This window comes from Thunnus thynnus, chromosome 4, assembly GCF_963924715.1.
Source record: "Thunnus thynnus chromosome 4, fThuThy2.1, whole genome shotgun sequence".
Lineage (NCBI taxonomy): Eukaryota > Metazoa > Chordata > Actinopteri > Scombriformes > Scombridae > Thunnus > Thunnus thynnus.
Genome location: NC_089520.1, coordinates 22,828,902 through 22,851,659, shown reverse-complemented (window position 1 = coordinate 22,851,659; position 22,758 = coordinate 22,828,902). Strand labels below are relative to the sequence as shown.

At 40.2% G+C, this 22,758-nt stretch overlaps 3 protein-coding genes across 3 annotated transcripts; 2 read left to right on the top strand and 1 right to left on the bottom strand.

Annotated features, from left to right (window-relative positions):
* The first annotated feature begins 410 nt into the window (after positions 1-410).
* npepl1 (aminopeptidase like 1) lies at positions 411-9,312 on the top strand. The gene is made up of 12 exons (XM_067587668.1): positions 411-648; positions 2,117-2,302; positions 2,547-2,717; positions 2,818-2,907; positions 3,049-3,130; positions 3,728-3,870; positions 5,439-5,516; positions 5,633-5,733; positions 5,879-6,002; positions 6,164-6,340; positions 7,168-7,278; positions 8,322-9,312. Exons 1-12 carry the CDS (start codon positions 499-501, stop codon positions 8,478-8,480), a joined length of 1,572 nt encoding a protein of 523 aa, XP_067443769.1. The 5' UTR covers positions 411-498; the 3' UTR covers positions 8,481-9,312.
* Positions 9,313-10,062: 750 nt separating this feature from the next.
* Positions 10,063-15,399, top strand: ctsz (cathepsin Z). Its single transcript, XM_067587669.1, has 6 exons — positions 10,063-10,369; positions 11,945-12,108; positions 12,255-12,434; positions 12,519-12,669; positions 13,846-14,008; positions 14,565-15,399. The coding sequence occupies exons 1-6, from the start codon at positions 10,245-10,247 to the stop codon at positions 14,688-14,690; spliced, it is 909 nt and encodes a 302-aa protein (XP_067443770.1). The 5' UTR covers positions 10,063-10,244; the 3' UTR covers positions 14,691-15,399.
* Positions 15,400-15,812: 413 nt separating this feature from the next.
* Positions 15,813-22,043, bottom strand: nelfcd (negative elongation factor complex member C/D). The gene is made up of 15 exons (XM_067587667.1): positions 21,828-22,043; positions 20,700-20,812; positions 20,446-20,555; positions 20,186-20,295; positions 19,951-20,058; positions 19,531-19,683; positions 18,860-18,990; positions 18,561-18,726; positions 18,337-18,471; positions 18,087-18,226; positions 17,336-17,450; positions 17,150-17,245; positions 16,905-17,045; positions 16,250-16,379; positions 15,813-16,153 (listed from the first exon to the last, which is right to left on the bottom strand). The coding sequence occupies exons 1-15, from the start codon at positions 21,882-21,884 to the stop codon at positions 16,119-16,121; spliced, it is 1,740 nt and encodes a 579-aa protein (XP_067443768.1). The 5' UTR covers positions 21,885-22,043; the 3' UTR covers positions 15,813-16,118.
* Positions 22,044-22,758: the final 715 nt, after the last annotated feature.

The window sequence follows — 22,758 nt, the reverse complement described above, 5'->3', positions numbered from 1 at the left end:
CCTGACCCCTAGGTTGAGAACCACAGGACTAAACTAGTTAACTGTATATAAAGTAGTTCAAACTAGCTCCACCTCCAGCAGCTACAACAGTAACATGCTGCTTAAACACTGATGCTTCAGTATTAATAATATAATGATGTCATATATAATAATAAGTCAGGCAGAGGGACCAAACCATTACTTTTACTTTAACAATTTAACTACATTAAGCTGCTAATACTTGTACTTTTACTTAAGTGGGATTTTTCTGAATTCTTCTTCCACCGCTGCCTGTTTCAGTGTTCATTTGGCCTCTTGACTGTTGCTTTAAAACAGACTTGAAAAAATGTGAACCAGTCCTTTAATATCTTCACGTAGTTCCTGCTGATCGCCGGCAGATGTTGATAAAGATTACAGATTAGTTAAAGTCTCTCGTTTGGTCCTCTCCCGGCTGCCGTCGCCGGTGGTTCGCCAGTCGTTACCGTCAGTTAGCTGCTGTCTCTGTAGCAAGTCACAAAAATGGCGAACGTGGTGCTGGAGTTTAAGGCTTCTGCCGGTGACTCCGACCCACAGACTCGCCCCGTTCTGATTGTTGGACAGCAGGCCAACCTGCAGCAAGTCAATTGGAGCCAAATCAAAGGAAAACTGCAGCCGGTCGTTAGCAAAGAGGTAACGTTGTCAATGATAATGAAAGCAAGCGTAAGCTAACACAGCTAGCTTAATGAATGTAACGTTAACGAGCACGAATAGCGACCGTTAACAAAGTCCCAGGAGCATAACGTCACCTAGCCGTTAGGAAGGACTGGAGTTTTTAAAGAGACGTTAACGGTCGTGTTAGCGATGGGTTGGTTTCTGTTAGCGGAAAAGTAAATTACATCGCCAACAGTGTTAAATAAAACTCCGTTTTCTATAGTGTTAAGTTGGCTAACTTTACGTAACCCAATATTAGTGTACGTTTTTATGTGTAATGTAATCACTTATCCAACACCAGACATATATTAAGACATAAAAGACTCTTTGGAACCATAATGTGTTTCTGATAAGTTTTTTCCACAAAAAGTATAATTACCACGTTAAATTCCTTAAAATGACATCTAACGTTACTCCTTGTTAAAAAATCCAGTCTATAAATATACGAACATTGTTCATTTCAAAAGTTTAATGTTTGTTTCCACATCACACTCGTGTAAGTTGAATATTGGACCAGGATTGGCTCCCTAACCAGTTATGATGCCTCAAACCCTTTAAAATCAGATTTTTAATGAGCACAGAGAAAATTTCCTCCTTCAGCAGATTAATGTGAAAACAGCTTTCTAGTGTTAAACTCTGCACCGTGAAGTTCAAACAACCAGAAAAACTTATTTTTTAAGTGAAGGGGGACTTTGACTTCTCCCGGAAACAATGTAGGATTTTACAGCCGGGTGAGTGTTGAGGTTAAAGTCTGAATGTGTGTTATTTTCTTGGCTTTGAGAGTTGTTCATTTTTCCAGGTAATGGTAGGATTGTGTTGTCTTGAAGTCTTAATGAGTGGCATCCTGTCAATGTAACTATTTCAAGGTGCTCTTGGTGAGTATTTTAGATCTAGTGAAGAGACTCAGACAAAATTACTCTCCTTTCATGGTATCCTATGGAGCTGTAAGCAGTGTCTTGCAGTCTGTCGTGCAAAGTCCTCAGAGGTGATTGTGCAACAGTGACAGCCAGTCTATAAAGGGAAACTTGAGAGAGTGTGGGTGAGGTCAAGGAAAGGTTTCCTCTAAGTGTCCTCTAACAATGATTGCCCTGAGTTTTCTGTTCTAAACAGCAGGAATATCATATGAAATCTAGCAGTATTTCCATCTTAGACATTGTCCAGGATGATAAGCGGTGGGGTAGCTTACTAGAAGATCCTTGCACTCCTTGCATGGATGCGTCAGATCATAAACTCAGACTGTGAAATTACCCCCTAAAAAAATCCTGCAGCTTGTCAATCACTTGTACTCACTTTGAATATTGAATGAAGAGACTGAATTTAACTGATGATGGGAAACGTCACAAATGAAATGTGTACGAGTGATCGACAAGAGAACAACTACAAAATGGAGAGCTGTAATTTCTCAATAGTGAATCTAAAATTTTAGTTTTCTCTCTTGTTGTCTCAGATTTGGCAGTCGGCTCTCGGTGCTCTGAACCCAAACCCCACGGACAGCTGTCCCCTGTACCTCAACCATGCTGCGGTGGCCGCCCTTCCTTCACGGGTCAGCAGGCACAACAGCCCATCTTCTGCCCACTTTGTCTCCCGTCTGGTCCGCTCCTGCCTGCCTGGAGGGAACAACCGCTGCATTGTGGTCAGTATCTTCATCACAATTTTTGTTCTTGCCTTTCATGTGAGGCAAGTTTCTCTCCTTTTCTCACCTCTTTCAGGGAGGTCAGAGAGCACTTTTAGTTACAGAACAGAGCTGCTGTTTCAACAGGGATACCGTCCCTCTGTGACTCCCTCTGGGACACTTTTGAGACTTCAATCTGGGTCATCCAGTGGAAGGACTGCTTGTGTAACCAAGTTGCTGACATGGGTGTTTCTTTTCTTTCCAGATGGTGTGTGAACGCTCAGATGTGTTTGCATCCTCCTGTGCCATTGCCAGGGCCTTCCCCATCTTCTCTCGCCGCTCCACATCCTCACGCAGGAATGAGAAGAAGCACGTCAGCGTGGAGTTTGTGATTGTCGGGCAAGACAGCAACCCTCTGGATGTCGCAGAACTTGAGGTACTGCACTTATTAATTTTTAAAAAAATATCTTTACACAGCATTTTTAACCACTTAAGCACGACAGTCTGCCATAACTGAAGGCATCTCTTCTGTTCAGTGTCTGTCCAACGCTGCTGATGGAGTGCGACTGGCAGCACGCATCGTGGACACACCATGCAATGAGATGAACACAGATCATTTCTTGGATGTAAGTGGAACTATTTGTGTGTTGTTGTTGTTTTGTTTTTTTTAAATTTTGTTGACATTTCTACAGTAACATGTTTAACTACTTATTTAATATAATTATTTTGCTACAGCCTCCTATCACAGACATTTGTTTCTGTTTCAGGAAATCAAGGCAGTGGGAACTGAACTTGGAATAACTCCAGTGATCATTCGTGGAGAGGAACTGAAACAAAAAGGGTTTGGAGGTACTGAGTCTGAAGATGTTTGTCTGTAATGTTATTTTATGCTGAGACATTTGCCAGGATAGCTGATATAATATATGTACTGTGTTTGTACCTTTCTTTTGTTGAACCTTTTTGTTGTTGTTGTTGCGATTGAACATGCTGCAGTTATTTAAAACAAAACAAGGAGGGTGCATTCAATTACATCTGTTGCTCAAAATGTGGATTTTCCTGTGGAGCGACAGCACACTACTGTGCTTCTGTTGTGGTTATATTTAAGGTTATTGGTAAATCAGTTGATCAGTTCCAATAATCATAAATTAGTTTTTGGTTTCTAAAGAAGACTCCATATTTCTTAGCGCCACACACCAGTCAACGTGCCACACGTTATTTTGCACACTGTAGAAAATTGTTCTGCAGCATTTAATAATTTACAAATTTAAAAATCAGGAAAAAAAGAAATATATTTGCACCCATCCACTCTATTGTCCAAACTTGCTGTAATTTTGTTTCACTTGTTAAAGCCATTTTTCAAAGGTGATTCTTTACTTGAAAAATAAATGTCAAATATTTGGGAAGCTTTCTATAGAGTGATAAGAGTGTATAACTTTACCCTTTCAGGTATTTATGGAGTTGGCAAGGCGGCTGAGCATCCTCCTGCATTAGCTGTCTTGAGCCACACACCAGATGGTGCAACCCAAACCATTGCATGGGTGGGAAAGGGGATCGTGTATGACACTGGAGGACTCAGCATCAAGGGAAAGGTGATGATGATGATGATGATGATGATGATGATGATGATAATAAAAATGCAGCTCAAAGTGCTTAACAACAAAAGAAATTACATGCATCAAGTGTTTCACATAAAAAGAACATAAAAGCATGTAATAAAAACATTACTGTAACATAAGATGGAAAATAAAACCCACTTGATAATATTAATAAAAATAAGATAAAATAAAGTGAAAATACAATACATAGAACATGTACTTCAATGGTGGTAATTTGAGACTTAAGCAAAAACTCAAAGTATTTCGCCATGCGTACACAATCTTAAAACTGGTACACAAGGACCTCTCGTAGTTGCAGTGATTCACAAGTGTTGAAAAATCTATTCTATAACTTGTTTTATACCGCTGACTCCTCACTCCTCTGAACTGGCCGGTAGAAGCTGCAAGTGATCAACAACTGCAGCAAAGGCATTTCCGGCAATCCGCTAGACTAAACACAAGCCTGTTAAGGCCACATTTTGGCCTTTGTTGTGGCTCAAAAACTGACATCCATAGAAATGTTTGGTCTCATCCTGAAGTGGAACATCTGCAGATTAATTCCATACCCGATATATTATGATCCACTAAAGTTAGAGATGAAACAAGATGAATAAAAAATCCCTATGTTTGCTAGTTTCATCACCATCTTGACTGTAAGGGAGCCGGGAGGGACAATTGAATGAGATTCAACTCTTCTTTGTTTGAGAGGAGAGAGGGAGGCAGGGAGGGGTTTTATTTTGTGTGGTGTGTTACGACAAAATGTTCTGTTTTAAATTGAGAAGTTTGGACTTATCTTCCCGTTTATTATTAGCTTATTAAGTTTATACAGTTAGGTGAACGCAGGAACACACAATACCATTACACTATTGTGTGCATCTTAAAGAAAACTGAGACTATACATGATGGCTCCAGACACACCTGGTGGAGATCTGCACTCTACTGAGTGCACTCTTCTAGTTTATTTATAAAACTAATTTTGATCTCTCTTTTCTGTTTTTAAAATTGTGAAATAAAGTTCCTGCACTGAATATCTGCCATTCCTGTTTCTAAGAACATTAGGCTAAACAGGATGTGTTTCACAATGCTCAGCTAGCCTGTTTTAAATCCTGACAGGTTTTGAAATCTGGAGAAATTTGTGGTGATACAAATAACTCAAAGCTCTGTCCCTCAGTCACCCTGTTGCTGTCATCACCTACAGTGTAATAATGTATTAATTTAGCTGCAAAACAACACTCATATCATAGGAGTCCAGGTTCATTGTGACACTGTGGACTGACAATTCGAACATATCCTGTGTTCACCTGCAGTATCACGGCACAGGAAACAGTGTAACAAGGTGTTTGTATTCTGGCTCATTCACTTTACACTTTTCAGTTTGCTGCCCAGAAACTTTCTCATCATCTCAGTGATCCTGGAACCTGCTCGCTCTGACACTCCTGACCTTTTAGATAAAGCTTTAAGCCTGTTCTCAGTAAGCCGTTCACTTGTAGTTTCTGTTGCATGCACCAGTTTAATTAGTGTCACAACCACATGTAAGTAAGTTTTTTTGTTTTGTTTCCTAGACCACAATGCCTGGCATGAAGCGAGACTGTGGTGGAGCTGCTGCCATCTTGGGAGCTTTCAAGGCTACCATTAAACAAGTGAGCAGACATTTTGGATTATCCCACATCAGTTGTCACAGCTCCTCTGTGACTCTTAAGTGTTTTTTTAATCAGACTCTTGTGAGAAACATGACCTACTCCTCTGTCTGCTTCAGGGCTTCAAAGATAATCTCCATGCAGTATTTTGCCTCGCAGAGAACGCAGTTGGACCCACAGCCACACGACCCGACGACATCCACACTCTCTACTCTGGAAAGTGAGACTCTTTATTTTAATCATGATGTATCATTTCCTTAGACTTTCATTTCGTGTAATAGGCTTCACATTACATGATTTGATTCGGATGAGCTTTCAAGGCATGTTTGACACTAACTTTATCTGATATTAATTTCACGCTGAAGGACTGTGGAGATCAACAACACGGATGCCGAGGGCAGGCTGGTGTTGGCTGATGGAGTGGTGTACGCCAGCAAAGACCTGTCAGCTGATATTATTCTGGATATGGCCACGCTGACGGGGGCACAGGTAGGTGATTTTAAACCTCTATCACAAATCAGATAGACTTAAAGGTTAACGCTGGCGGGATTTTGTCTTTTTATTTTTAGACCGAAACCAACTAAGCATTGTTTAGCCCACCAACAGGTAGTGCCCCGGTAGCTGAAGCCTTTTTTGTTGTTGTCACCCAGGGGATCTCCACAGGGAAGCACCATGCAGCTGTGATGACTAACAGTGAGCAGTGGGAGGGTGCCTGTGTGCGCGCCGGCCGCAGCAGCGGAGATCTCGCTCACCCTCTGGTCTACTGCCCTGAGCTGCACTTCAGCGAGTTCACCTCTGCCATGGCTGACATGAAGAACTCTGTGGCTGTAAGTGACAACTTCTTCCAAACGAGACGCTTTAAATAAAAAGCATGGAAATCTGACACATTTGAGTTTGAATGTATAGTAAGTATAACTGTTATGACTGTAAAAACACAGTAAAAGAAATATACTACAAAGGTTTTGCAGACTCTTTTCCAACGTAATAGTAGCTCACTATACCTGCATCTCCCCGATCTTGTGCATAATGTGCTTGGTTCATTGAACTTCAGTACAGGCTGAACCACATTACCAAGAACTGAAGTAATGTAATTACCATTTGCTTTGTTAGCTTCTGCTGATGCATTTTTCTCCTGATGTATTTGTCCAAATTGTAATTTTGCAAAGAAAAAAGTTACTGCATAACATGTTGATACTCACAATGTAAATAACAGTAGTGTTTTATACATTAATCAGTGCTGATCTGAACATTTTAACATTAGCTTGGTCTAAGTAGCGTATACACATACATAGTGTATTACATATACAACTTTTCATTTTTAAGTTTTAAAGTTTTCATACACAGTTGAATGCTGGGTAAAGACAGTGAATGTAGTTCACTGGTTTGATTTATGCATTTAAGACCATTTTATCATTATCATCTTTTTGAAAAGGTGTTTAAGTAGTAGGTGACGTTTTGTTAAAATTTGGATTTAGTTTCCCAGTAAATCTTCATGCTGTTTATTAGCACCAGGGGCTGAATTTTAATATTCCTCATACTATGTTAATATTTGTCAGCTAAATATTCCCAGTACAATATTTGTTTTGTGACTGCTGTTACATTTCAGTATATTTCAGTTGCTGAAGTTTGTTGTTCTTTTCTTGTATTCTCACAGGACCGGGAGAACGCCCAGAGCTCCTGTGCCGGCCTCTTTATTGGATCCCACTTGGGCTTTGATTGGCCGGGTGTCTGGGTCCATGTTGACATTGCCTCTCCTGTTCATGCTGTGAGTACCTGGGTCTTTAGAGCGCTAACAGATGCTCTGATTTTTTGTCCCAGAGCAAATCAGCTGATAATCACAACTCAGTGTTTTAGACGGCACGTTTTCTGCTGCCTGCAACTGGCTGGTAATTTCTCTGCTTGTCAAGACGTCTGTGAAGCTGGAACGAGCAAAGGAGCATAACAAGAATGTCATTACAAACTGACCATGTCTTACTGCAGCTGCTGGCAGTCTGTACTGTTTTAATCATAGTTATAGTTGATAAAGACATACATGTAGACCTCTACAAGATATAAACCCAACTTTTGATATAAAACCTACAGTTAATGTTTAACTGAATGAAAACTTTTTCACCAGTAAGTAAATACATTTTAAAGTGGTACATATATTAATAGTAAAATTGTCGGTCATTGTGACACACTGAAGAAGAATAGATGGTATAGAATAGTTGAAGAATATCAGCTGCTGAAAAACATTAATCTGCCTTGAAGACACAATTTAAAGACACGTTCAGAGATGTGGGAAGTGATACCATTACGAAGCATTTCATTTCTGTTTGACATGTGACCAAACTAGGCCTTTGGTTTCAGTCTAGTTAAAGGTGGAGTGCGGGACTTTTACGTATAAATGAACGTCAGTTACATTCAAGCTGTCGCCAAACAAGCTCACACAATGCTGATTAAGTTTATCACCACCAGGTTAATCTCTGTATTTCACAGTATACCAGAGTTTTTAAATCTGGTGTCTGTGGCGACTTTCCCACACTGGTAGTGATGCATTTTATGTCAATCAGCAATGTCTGGTTTGCAACTTGTCAACCAGGGGAGACTGTCCTCAGTGCAGGGACCAGCCCACGTAAAAAGCGTCAGTGGTCTGCAGCAATGATGTCGACAGTGTTTGTGTGATTACTCTCACTGCCGGAAGGGGAGACAAAAGTTAAACACTGCAGATTTCACTTGTTATCGAAAGATAATTAAAGGGTAACTTCATCAGTAACACCAAACATTGAAATCTCACCATTGTTCTTGTGTTTTATTTTGCCTGCGCAGGGGGAGCGTGCCACAGGATTCGGCGTTGCTCTGCTTATGGCCCTGTTTGGTCAGGCATCAGATGACTCCATGCTGAACCACGTGTCTCCTCTGGGCGCAGCCACCAACGCGTCCGAAGACCAGATGGAGCGCGACTGCAAACGGAGACGACTGGTGTAGAAGACACAGAACGGTTTACACACCTTAAACTGTTGAAGCGAACGCTCCTGCGATTAGGGTTAAAACATTTTAAACTGTGATTCAGCTTCCTGTGTTTTTTGATGAAATTTGACGAATAAATAAAACAGATAATCATGCATTCGACAGTTGATTGGATCAGTAAATCAGATGTGTTGCCAGATGTGTTAAACGTGATTATGATAAAACACAGCCCCGTTCACTTGTCCTCATTACTTGGCACTTACTGCACGATCACCTCCGTAGCTTCTCCATTATTATTAAATCTGTTGATCTTCATGACGATTCATTCAGTTTTGGTCTTAAATCTTCCATTTTGTTTCAGCAGTAATTCTTCATAATTGTTCATATTTTACAGTTAATGACAGCTAAAAGTTTTACCTCGTAATACAAAAACCATGTTTTCGAATATCCACTTCATTGGGCACTGTTGTCAGTGCAAATCAAGGATTATACCATACATGTTTTAGATATTGTTAAAAAAAAAAAAAAAAAAATACTAGATCAGGATCAGTGAAACTAATTTGTTTTTTGGTAACCACTGCACTTTGTATTCATCCTGTGTAAAGCTGAACTGTGATATGCACACAATGTGATCTCAGGACAAAACTGAGGATTTAGTGCTCACTGCAGTTTTTAACAGTTTCACAACGGTGTCAGATGACTAATAGACAAGCGGTGCCACACAACATGCTATGTCAGCATATTCAAGATGTTAACTGTAAGTTAAAGTGTTTGACAAATTCCAGCTCAAGTATGATGTTTGTCCAACCTTGTGACAATCTTGTCCTTCAATAAAGGCGGTGCCATCTGACCTCTGTGTGCATGTGAAGTAAAATACTGAAAGAGTCTTACGAAAAAAAAAACAACCTTAACTTTAAGATGCCTCTATTGTTTTTGGAGAGCGACAACAACCTGATAATTTAGCAAACTGCATCTGCTGAAAGATGTGGTTAAAAGCTCTGGAAAAAACTGGTAAGTCGACCTGTTTCCAAGGCCAATAATGTACTTTTATGCTCAGCACACCATAAATTTTATTCCAGCTGAAATGACCTTTTTACTTAAGTTATGTCATCATTCACAGATTTTCTGTTTGCCCCAAGTCTGTGTCATTCATTTTATCTTTCTCCCTTTTTTGGTAACACTATGCAGCTGCAGATGAGTACAAACCTGCCGTACTTCACATTACATTAGATGTTCGTTTCAAGCGTCACCTTCATTATTTTGGTCTACTTTCTTTTAATAAGTTCTAAGGTTTTGGTGGTAAATTACATTAAATCCAGGCTTTTGCGTCTTTTAATCAATGCCTCTGACAATACATTACTGATGCGTTTGGGGGAAATAGGTCATTTTGCAACTGTTGTGGCATTTTAGTTGAATTTAAGGAACAATAGATTAGAGTCAGGCCTCATCCCCTTAAAAAAAGGAATGATTATCTCAGCTAAATGTCAAGTATATTTTATTTCATTATCTTTGCATGGTTGTTTTCCTGTTTCCATCACCATGACTCGTGACTTCCCAGTGAAACATGTGGTATGTATGATGAGTTTTGTGGTCACATGACTGAAAACACAGCTCTAACAGGAGGGAGACGTTAATCGAAAGGGGAACAGACCACGACGTAACACCGGTTCATTAGCATTTAGTTCATCCACACAGACACAGCAGTGTTTAGGCCGTCTCTGCTAACGACAGCAGCCTTGAATCTCACACAGGAAAACCCACCGGCTGTCTGCTCGGTTACCGATGGCTCGCACCGCTTTGCTTGTGCTGTTTTCGGTCGTGCTGTCTAGTGTGTCCGCCGGAGTGTTTTTCAGCCCGAAGCAGCCCTGCTATGTCCGCTCACAGAGGGGAAAAGACTTTGGACTGAGGTAAAATTAACAGATATGTATTTTGTTTTTTCAAATGACGCAACATAAATTAGTTTTAACTAAGCTAGTTGCGGGAAAATACGGTTATTTTATGCAGATAGTTGGCTAACGTTAGCTACAGATAGCCGTTAGAAAGAGGTTAGTGGCTTAACCGATCAGAAACACCGCCAGGCTGAGATTAGTAAATTCGCCTTGTTTATTTTACAGTTAAATGTGATAAATATGCGTTGAAAGTTAATATGATATAACGTTAATAATTAAGTTAACAATATAGGTCATTGAGATATAAAGAATAAACAAGCAGTTTTTATCTGTAATTTGTAGGTATAAAACATAGCACCTTTATGTCCTCATAAATGTTTTTGTCGTCACTTTTAGTAAATCACGAGGTTTGGTGGATCAGGTTGAGGAACTTAAAAGCACCGTAAATTCCCCTACAGTCAAGCCTGATAACCTCATTATCATAAAAAACTGGTTAATCCAACCACAACACAAACTGCCAGGCAGGACCAGACAAGTTTTCACACATGTTAGAGTCTAAATTTACCTCCAGTGACGTTACAGCTCAACCCACCTAAAAAAAACTTGACCAAAAAGTGTTAGAATAAAAAAAATCACAACATTTCACAATGTATTTATTCATTTAACTTATGTTTTATGTAAATGTTACCTCCCAATATTACAGTATAAATGCTGTTGCAGTTCCATGCTGTATATAAAATGTTTAATTATGGTAGAGAATATTACTACTGTGTAATTACATTTTTGTCTAGAAGAATCAGATTTCATGACATTTGGTCTGAAAAATATAAAAAATCTGCCTCAACTATAGCCAGACTGGTATTGTGTATTACTGAAAATAATATAGTTGCAGCCTCAGTGTCAAATATTTTACCTTAAACTTGAGAACAACCCATCAAATATGTTTTTTAAAAGATTGTGACCAAGATAAACACTGAGTGGGACATTTTACAGATGAAAAATAAACGTTGTCCGTGCTGTGGACAAAACTCTCTATTGGAGAAACACTGACGTCAAACATATCTTTAGTAATTATGTTTTGTCTGAGATACACTGAGACTGACATATCTGAAATAAACTAGTATCAGCTGATGTATTGGCTAGGCTGATTTGTTCGTCTAGAAAAATATCTAACGTGTGTAATCATAGAATATAAACCTCTCATCAAGTCATCAAATTTCCCCAAAATATTACCATGACCTTTGTATCCTTGCTGCCAGTTTAGAAAAGTGTCATATCTGCGAAAGTGTTTCAGAGTCTTGAATCTGTAGGTTTCACTGTTCTTTGAAAGCTTAAAGATAATCTATAGAAAGGAAATGAAACCGAGTGTGAATATAATCTTTTCCGGACCTTATCATACTGCAGCTGAGAACACAAGTCTGATTTATCTGAAGGAAATGAAAACAACACATTTACTAGATCAAGATACACTGCATGTGTCTTGTGTCTTGTGTGTGTGTGTGTGTGGGTGTGGGTGTGGGTGTGGGTGTGTGTGTGTTATTGAGCATGTTGCCGCTGCAGAACAGCTCTCTCTAATGGCCTGTCCGTTCACAGGACCAAACCTCGTCCTCATGAGTATTTAAACATTTCTGATCTGCCCAAGTCATGGGACTGGAGGAACATCAACGGCACCAACTACGTCAGCACAACCCGCAACCAGCACATTCCCCAGTACTGTGGCTCCTGCTGGGCACATGGCAGCACCAGCGCCATGGCAGGTATGACTGAATAAAGTTTTGCCTTGATTGCTGTTAAACATGCCAATTCATTGTGGTTTGGTGGCAGTAAAAATAAGTTGCTCCTCATATGACTTTTAATGACACTTCCTCTTTTCACAGAAACAGCTTTTTGTTCTCTCTTCCAGATCGCATCAACATAAAGCGAAAAGGAGCGTGGCCATCTGCTTACCTCTCTGTCCAGCATGTGATCGACTGTGGTGATGCTGGCAGTTGCCATGGAGGCGATCACACCGGGGTTTGGGAGTACGCTAACCAGCACGGGATCCCAGATGAGACCTGCAACAACTACCAGGCTAAAGACCAGAGTAAGTGTCCTTTTAGTGCACAAAGTGTCGATCACGGACACAGTCTGAGTCTGTGACGTGCTTGTTCTGTGTCCCTCTCTTAAGAGTGTAAGCCGTTCAACGAGTGCGGCACCTGCACCACCTTTGGAGTGTGCAACATCGTGAAGAACTACACCCTGTGGAAAGTTGGAGATTACGGAGATGTGAGCGGGAGGGAGAAGATGATGGCAGAGATCTATGCTAGAGGGCCGATCAGGTTCGCAGCTGCTTGATTCTTTTCTTTCAGCGCACAGTCCGTTCTGGTAGCTTTATATCACACATTTCATTACAAGTAAACTCCAAGTGTTCCTGTATTTCTCACTAAAAGGCCTAAAAACACGTTAAATGGATGTTCTTCCTCAGAAAACATTTGCAAAGCAGATTTTGTAAAAAATATTTTAAAACCTGTGTCGTTCACATCCGTGTTTCTGGCCTTCTGGTCTTCTTCTTCCTCACCTTATCCTACACATTGCTTTGTGACGCGTTACTGCCAACAGCTGTCAATCAGTGCAAGAGAATGAAAGAATTGGCAAGAATGTGTCGCATCAATCACACATGTGCATCATCATATACATTTATGAGACATAAACAACATGGCAACCATTTGGAAAAAAAACATCGCTCCTTGGTGATACGAGTGGTTAAACTCCACAGGTTACCTTTTAGACGTGTGCAAACACCCACACACTCAAAGACGGTAAGGAAGCCACATCCTCCTCCCCAACATGAACCACAGACACAAACATACAGTTTTGAATCTCTGAGAAAAGTTTGCTTTTGAAAGAAGACACACTTCTGACAGATCTCAGGTCATCAGGCAGTTTAGTAAAAGAAAGTAAAAAGTTAAAGACATTCTGTTAGAGGAGTGTGCATCAAAAAACAAAAGGACTTAAATAATTCATCTGGATGCAGCTTGTAGGCTGAAACCTGCAGACACTGCAGAGAAAGAAATGAGGTTTACCGCTTGCAACCATCTTGCCAAATGCTCAGTGCCAGAAAATGCTAATCTGGTGTCAAATCAAACAATTGTATTTGACACAGGACATCAAGTAGCAACCACTACAGCTTAATGTGGTAGTTCAGAGACCTGTCGATCAAGACAACACCCCCAATCAAAACCCTCTTTAAGCTGTAATGTGGTCATAATGGCAAAATTTTAAAAAAAAGATGTGATTTGTGGACCAGTCTGCAGCCACAGATGTAGAAAACCACTGCACCACATTTAGCTGCTGGGTCCCTCATGAGTTGTAGTCCAATAATGTAGAACATCACATTATTATATATTCAGTTTATTCGTTCCAGCTGATTTCAGTCATTCACATTCAGATCACATTCATGTCAGTCACATTAAACCTGAGAGAGGAAGTGATCGGTGTTGTTTGTTTTCTCTAAGCTGCGGGATCATGGCCACAGAAAAGCTTGACGCGTACACCGGAGGTCTCTACTCTGAATACCAGGAGCAACCTTACATCAACCACATCGTGTCAGTGGCGGGATGGGGAGTGGAGGATGGCGTTGAGTATTGGATCGTTCGCAACTCCTGGGGAGAGCCTTGGGTAAGTCCTCAAACAAAAACTTTAACGCAGTAAAAATGGGGAAAGATTCAGATATGTTGTCAAAAATGAAGAGACTGCTTTCTGAAAGACGTCATTATATGAGTCACTTTTATTATGTTATCCAAAATATATCACTGAAACAAATAAATTGGCATCTATTATGTGTCAGTTAATTTGATAATTGAGCTTTATGATACATTTGAGGGAAAAAAAAGACTTTTTTTGTGGAGATTATATCAAATTTTTTATAGTATTTCTCTTTAACATTAAATATTCATTATTAAATGAACAACAAAGTTAAAGTTCTAGGGGACTACTTTAACAGTCAAAAATTCAACTTACCTGCTGCTAAAAACTAATTTTCTTACTTTGAGTGATTGAGATTGAAATGATAAGATTACACATAATTTTAACTCTCATAATTCAATGTCAAAACTGAAAGACAAACCCTTAATTGACTGTTAAATGCAGCTAGTAGGATGAATTGTTGTCTTTGTGTAAAAACCATCAACTGCAATGAAATCCACAACTGCTTGTGTAAATGCGCTCTCCTCAGGGTGAGAAGGGTTGGCTCAGGATCGTGACCAGCGCCTACAAGGGAGGAAGCGGAAGCACATACAACCTGGCGTTAGAGGAGGATTGCATGTACGGAGACCCCATTGTCCCCAAAGAATACTTCTAGATGAGACCAGCACCCACCGCGTCAGAGGTTGTCACTGCACACGCTCATGTGTCTTCCTGTCTCAGGTGGAGGGAAACTTTTTTTAAAGTGTTTTAAATGTTGAAAAGGGAATAAGTTCAGATTTTTTCTTTCAGATCTTTTTTATTATTTTTACACTTTTAATCAGGGGAGCAAACTTCTGTGCCACAGTCCTCCTAATGGATATCAGACTTCAGGTTTTTACCGCAGGTTGACCTGCAGGCTGGTAAACGGTTTGAAACCTCTAAATGTTGAATCACAGGGAGGAGTGAAACATGTCAGTACCACTAATTTCTATGCTGTAGCAAAATTCAAGCACTGCCTGCTGAATGGACATTATAGACAATTTGAGGAAGATGAGGAAATTCTTCATCTTACATGATCAAACTGCTTTTTATTTTTAATTTCTAAATGCAAACCGACTCTGCCAAAGAACGAGAGTATTTCATTAGTCCTGCACTGCTCTGACACTGAATGTGTGGTGTTTGGTTATTGACAGTAATGCACTACACCCTGATGGAAGTTCTGTACATAACTGAATAAAAATAAACGTAAACTGTGCCTTATATGCACCTGCAGCAAAGTACAGCTTTATGTTATTTGCTGTTTGTGTTTTCACATCCAATCTACACATCATAAATTTAGCTAAAATTGTTGTTTCAGACTATGCCAATAAACACTTCACACAGGATCTGTGTTTTGAGTTTCAATCACTCTCTGAAGGTTAACGAGGTTCAGCTAGAATTCATGTCAGCTGTGGTGGATTTCATTGGTGTTCGTTTCATGGCAGTTAAAAGTATGAAACTTCTCAGGCCTCTGCTGGAGTATAAATCAACGCGCTCCATCTGTGTCCAGTCATCAAATGATATCATGTGGTACTCAAAGATTTGTGAAGCTGTGTGTGCTGTCAGATTTGAAATATGTAGTTCTGTGCAGAAAACATATCAGATGACCTGTACATTTTGTGGGGTTACAGATTCTTTATCAGAACTTTCAAGAGACCTCGTCTGTCCCCCCTAACGTGTAAAGGTTTGATCCATAACCGGGAACTGCATTTAGACCAAACTGCATTTATGTATGAAGTTTGTCAAAAATGCAAGAAACTACATTTTCAGGTTTTTATTTTAAAACAGCTCGAACCCAACACAAAATATAAAAAAATTAAATTTACAGGTGAAAAAACATTTAGCTGCATCTTCAGAGGCTCCTCCATCAACCAGTCTGTCTTGTTTCTGTACTTTTCCATCATTCTCAATGAAGAAATGAATCCCTCGTTCACTTGGTCAAACTGAGCAGTCTCTCTCCAAAGCTCAACATCAAGCGTCAGGTTATCATCGAGATAACGGATCTTCTGTCTCTGTTTGGTGTCCTTGTACATTCTCCAACAACATCTTCAGTGTCCTTTCAGCGTCAGTTGATCATGATGAAGTTTGACTTGCAATGAGCTGAAAAACGGAGAAATAATCACCGACATGTTAGTGCTTCAAAAATGGATATGCTGCGGGTCGAAGTAGCCCGACTGTAATGTCTCAGACGCTTACCGATGAACTCAGCAACGGGGTCGTGTTCTCCCTCTGTGCGGATCGTTCCTGCGATGCTGTCGTTCTCCAGGATGGGAAGGAAGAGCTGAACGAAGTCTGACGTGTAGGGCGGCGCGATCACATCCAAAACCTTCAGAGGAAACGCTGGAGTTCAGTTATTTTGCTCTGAGCTTTGTTTCAAGAGGTGTCATCTGATGTGTTTCATGCAGGAAAGAACAATGACTGAACAACAAAATAATTAATATTTTCTGATGCTGTTAAAGGCCTAAATCATAACTATATTCTCAGTTACTTTCAGTTGATGACCAGATGCTAATTGCTCATCATTTAGACAAAATTCTTCAATTATTTATGTGAATTTATTTCAAATTTATACATAAGAAATTATTAAGGGTGTCTTAATTTTTCATCCTTGAAAAAGAATGATGAAATGAGCTGTTTTTACATGTAATTGTTGATGTAAAACACTGGATTGAACTTAATTCAAGCCCTTATAGCACCTTGAATGTATAAAAGATAGTTTCAGACACTGTAAGACTTTGAGGAACTTCTGTGATGGAGGAAAATACTTGAAGTCAAACATGTAAATCAGGAGTCACTTCTTTCCCCAAGTGTTATCTGCTCTCTGCTTGTAAAGTTCAGAAGCAGCTGTTACCTCAGTGACAAAATATCTAATGAGAGAGATGTCCGTGTTGAGTTTCTCCAGACACTTGCGAATATAACCGACGACAGGCAGGACGTAGCCACGACTCAGAAGATGAACCATTCGGTCCAGCAGAGTCTTCTTCAACTCCATCTGTAAGGAAATAAAACTTTCAGCTGCACATTCACTCACCCAGTTAGAATAAACACACTTCTGTTGTAAACTAAAAATAAGAAACATCCGTTTAACACACACACCTGCTCCATGACGTCTAGCTGCGAGTGCTCCGTCTCAAAGAGCTTGATGAGCAGCTGGAGGACCTGAGGATGCAGCAGCTGATGACACGTACAGATCTGTGAGGAGGAAGAGTTCATGTTTAAACGTAACTGCTGTTTGAAAGGATGAAAATTAAACTTTGATCTGGTGGTAACTTCATACTGAACCTCGTCCAGCAGAGCTAAATGAACCGGAGTGTGGTCAGTCTGCAGCTGAAAGTACCGCGGCTCAGACACCGTCCAGTCCACCCACTTCAAAACCCCCATAGCAACCACTGGGAACCTGAACACAAACATGGAGTCAGAGTCAGCTGTGAGGAGAACCGGGTATCGAAACAAAGACGTCTATAGCACTAAATGTCAAAAACTGAGCTGAATGCTCGGTCAGGTCTTATTTTTGCTTATTTTTTAATTAGATTTTGATCAGACACCTGGTTTAAATCACACTTTTTAATCATTCTAGACTGTTTTACTCAGGCAAAGTTCTAGAATAGACACTTTGTGTTTAAAGAGTACTCAACGGATTTAGCATCGCACCCCTATAACTTATAATATAAATTATATCCTTACGAAACATTACCTTATACTACATTACCCATAATGCAACTTGACACAATTCCCTTAACTGTACAGATTCAGGTGTGTTATGCTAGTTGCGGTTAATGTAGTAAATGTCTCCTCTGAGACATCATTTATTGCTGATGAATTTGAGAATTTTGTCTCATTTTATATGTTTATATTCCTCCAAAAAAATGACTCTTTTGGTGTTGGAACAAAAGCTCAGGTATTGTATTGTATGGTATCACAACAACATTATAGTAACATTATAACTTGGTTTATTACCAAACTGAGCACTTCATTCCCTACAGGGTAATTACGAGTTTCGGGCTTTTGAAGGAGGGTTTTCTCATCCACTCACCGGATGCACTGGTACAAAGTGCCAAGTTCAGCCACCAGCTCTGTAGCACCTTTGTTCTCGTTGCAGCAGAGGTTGTGCACAGTTTCTATGGCCTTGGAAGTCGACTTCAACTCATCTTTATTGATGTTGACTCGCTTGTTCTGGGATTAAATGGTGAAAAATACATAGTTTACAATGAACTATCTTAAAACAGCCAAACAACTACTAAAAACTACTTCCTCTGCCACCAACACACACACACTCTCTGCACCTTTTTCCACGTCTCAACCACGCTGGCAGCATAGGCCAGGATGTGGATGTATTTGTGTTTATGGTCTTGGTTGATCTTTGATCCGGGTTTAAACAACGACTGCATGAAGAGGTCTAGAAAAGCAGGAACTCTGATCTGCGGAGGCAAACGATCATATCATTAATATTAATCATAAACATCATCTCAACAAGCATGTAGAGGATATAAACACACTCTGTCCTCACCAGCTCCACAGGAGGCGGGTCCATGCTGCTGAACATCTTAAACAGAACAGTGATATCCGCAGGATTCAGGGCTCCTTTGGACAACATGGCGCCCAGCGCCTGGCAGGCTCGAGGGTAGGCTGCTGCTGTGCCGAGCGCGAGGGTGATCTGACTGGCATCATGACCTCTGCAAATGCAGAATTAATATCATCAGTTAAATCTGTTATCTCCACACAGAACCTAACCAACGTTCTTCCTGTTATTAACACTTCAGACGATATAAACAAAACAAATTCCTGCTAAAAGACAGACAACGGTACCTCTCGTGCGCCGACTTCTGCACCTCCTGACCGATCCTTCGCACAGCTGAGCCACCCTGTTCCTCCTGAGCGAGGATGGACATCATCGCCTGGGCAAAGAGGTAAGTGTGCTCGCCGTGACATACCATCTTCTACGAGAGAGAGAGAGAGAAGAGGGAACAGCTCAGCAAAGATCATCACATGCAGCAAACAGTCTTCTGGTGTTTGTTAGCCATTTTCATTTGGGACTGAGCTAAATAATGGATGAAAATAATAATCTTTTTGTCTATAAAATGTCCAAAAAAAAGTGAGAAACTGCCATCACAATTCCTCAGAAACCATGATGATGTCTTCAAATTGATATAAGACAGAGAAAAGCAGCAAGTCTTCAATCTGAGAAGTTGGAACAAGCGATTTTTGTCAGTTTTTCTTTATAAATAAATTAAACAATTAATTAAAAATCAAAATTATGGCCAGTTTTCTGTTGAGCAACGATTTGATTTCAAGGTGTCAATGGGGGATTAAAAGAACGGCAAAGTACTGAGGTACAACACAGAAGAATTTGATATTTGAAAAGATAAAACCAAATTTAAAAACAGCGACTAATGAAATCCTTACTGTAACGTAACAGAAGCAGGACTCTAAGAAGTAAACACAGATATTAAAGCTGATATTTCACAGAACAGCCTCACAGCAAACTCTGGCAGGTTCTTCTCCAGGTTTTCTTCTCCTCCGTCCAGCAGCGTAGCCAGAGACGTCCTCAGCACCCGGGAGAAGACCTCCAGCTGCTGACACGCTGTAGACACGCTGGTGATCTCACCCTGGTAACCTGCGTCTGAAATTAGCTGAACACACACACACACACACGTGACTACCTGAACTGCTGCAAAGCAAGCAAACAACTGCTCAGCTTCAGAAAATTTGACTATGTTTTCATCATTGGTTCATTTATTCATTATTTATCAGCTACTTTTAGTCTATAAAGTGACAAAAAATAATGACCGCAGCACATTTAAAGTGACCAGTCATAAAACTTAAAGTCATGAAATGATATGAAACAAAAAACAACATTTAAAACAAATCTGTTTTGTAAAATATTTGCATCAATGTACCTTTACAGTGAAGTTGAGCATCAGGCAGTCGGGGTGAGCCTCGGCCAGCTTGTAGAAGAGATCTCTCCACGTAGTGTGTGCTATCATCTGCTCCAACCACGCAGGAGTCTAAAAACACACAAGAAAGGTTTCATTTCATGTCCAGTTGTAACGCTGTCCTCTATATTTTCAGTGTGAGACGCTCAGGATTTGAGATTACTCATTATTTGTGAAATGATTCACTCAGAAATCTCACCTCTCCCTCAACCGTGAAAATAGAATCTGCTTTCTGGGGGTCAAAGTGTTTTATCAGGAGACTCTTGAGGTGATTTTCTACTCGCTCTTGGACCTGAGCGGGCTCTACGCCTGTAATCAAAATAAAGAGATTACAGATGAATGAGGCACATAGTTACAGGCTGACGGGGAGGCAGAAGGATTTTTTTTGGCGCAGCGATGAAGACTTGGAGCATGAATGCTTGTATCGAGATCGACAGGGTCTCGTCGTCTGTTACCGACCCATCTGGATGAGCCACTCTGCCAGCAGATTGACGGTCTGAGCCACAGCGGAGTAGTTTTCAGAGAGAAGCTGGATGACGTGTTCTGGAGAGCCGCCTGCTTGGAAATACCTGCGACAAACGTTTATAGAATGAAGAGTGTTAATCTAGAATGCTGAAACTTTTTACACAAGGAGGTTTCTGTAAACAAATAAATAGACAATAAACTGTAAATGTGGTCTGTTAGATTTCATGTATGAGAAGGCAGCTGTGTACATTTTGAGGGTGTTGAAGATTGCAGGCTCCATGATGTAGTCCCTGCTGGAGAATTTCTGCAGACAATCTTCCTGGGTTTTCCCATCATTTTCTCCTTCAACGTACCCATCCTCCTGAAAAAAATACACATACATGGTTCACATGATTAATGTCTCTCCTGTTTGAGGAATAAACAACATACTGTTCTCTTTAGCTCTTTTGACTGCAGAAAGAAGTGAGATGGAAAGAGGGTTGACACCATAAGAAATCTGTTTACACATGCAGGTCCAGCAACAGTTAAATATAATTGTAAATCATCAAACAAACACACTGAACAATATTTTCATGTCATGACATTTTGTGGAGACTTTTCTGAGTGACAAATTCATGTCATGTTCCAGCTGCATGGCATGTAAGTAAGGAAGTAAAACTGAGTGCTCGATGGCTTCAGAAGAGAGCTTTAAGTGAGTGCTCCTAGCTTTACATGATCATGATAAAGTGTTTGGCAAAGCAGTGTGCATAACAAAGCTAATGAATGAATGAATGAATGAATGAATGAATGAATGGATAGAAGGAGGAAGGGATGTGTTTAATGTTACAGCAGCCACTTGACATAATTCAAGATAGAGAAACCATGAGGTAGGTAAAAGAAACAAATACAATTAAAGGCTACGTTATATACAATAACTAATCAGACTAATTCACATATAGAAAATAAATAAAATGACTAAAAATAGAATAGAGACTAGAGTTATAACCATAACTTTAATAATAGTATTTGCTGCAATGCATTAATGAAATGTGGTTTCTACTGCAGAGAGTCAATGTTTACCTGAATAACTCTTTAAAACAGTTAGTTGAGCACATACATAACAAATCACCGGTACAGTGACGCTCCATAACTCCGACATGTCAAGCAGCTGTGACCGACTTTAGTTAGCCTGTAGCCGGCTAGCGGCGCCGCTGAGCTGCGCTGCTGAAGAACCGGAGAAACTCAGAGCTAAGAGGACATTTCTGTCTCTGCACATCTTCTCTGAGTTGTCTGAACGTTTGCGTTCAGTTGTCACAACAGGTAAGTTAAGTCTCTGGTGTGGCTGCAGCTAACCCGCCTGCTGCCATGCTAACTAAATGTGTAGTTTGAGGTCTCACCATGTTGCTGTCCGGGCCTTCCCAGTCTCCAGCGGTGCCATAATATTCCTCGTCCATGATGACGGGAGACAAATGACGATAAAGCAGCTACAACAGTCAGAAGCTGCGAGTTTTAAATCTCGTCGCGACTTGTTTCTCCGCTGATGATGCTGTAAGCAGGTGGCTAACAACAACAGGAGGAAAATGGCGACAGTGAACCGCCGGCCGCAGCCCTGAGTTCAGTCTGACAGGCATACCGTATATTACTGCCCTGAGTTCAGTCTGTCAGGCACACACCAAAACTTCTGTCCTGTATTTAGTCTTCCAGGAACATGGAACTTTAAGCCTGGGTTCAGTCTGTCAGGCACAAAAATATATTTCTCTCCCGAAGTCAGTTTGTCAGGCACAGTACTTCAGCCCTCTATTTAGGCAATGAAAGTCTCTGCCCTAAGTTGAGGCTGTCAGGCACAGTCTATATTACAGCCCTGTATTTAGTCTTTCAGGCACCTGAAACATCAGCCCTAAATTCAAACTGTCAGGTACAACTACATATATCAGCCCTGAGTTTAGCCTGTCAGGCTAAACTAATTATTTTAGCCCTGAACTCAGTCTGTCAGGCATAACTCAGGACAAACTTCCCAAAATTAGGTATTTTGTGGTTTAATTTGTGTATTTCAGTGGGATGGATAGCAATATTATGTATAGAATTCAGCTGCTGATCATTCTCAGTAAATTTCACATCCACAAATCTTAATCCACACCCTGCTTTCATCAGTTTATTTGTTGAACTCAAGCAGTATGACGCCTTAATCGAAGATGTGAAGAACAAAAATGCTAAGAAGACTTTCAGTATTTTAAAGGAAGTACATTTTATTTGAACTTTAAAAGGACAATTAATGGACTTTGGACTCCTCTGACTTGTACAGTTTGTAAAGTTTGTTTTTACTGTATG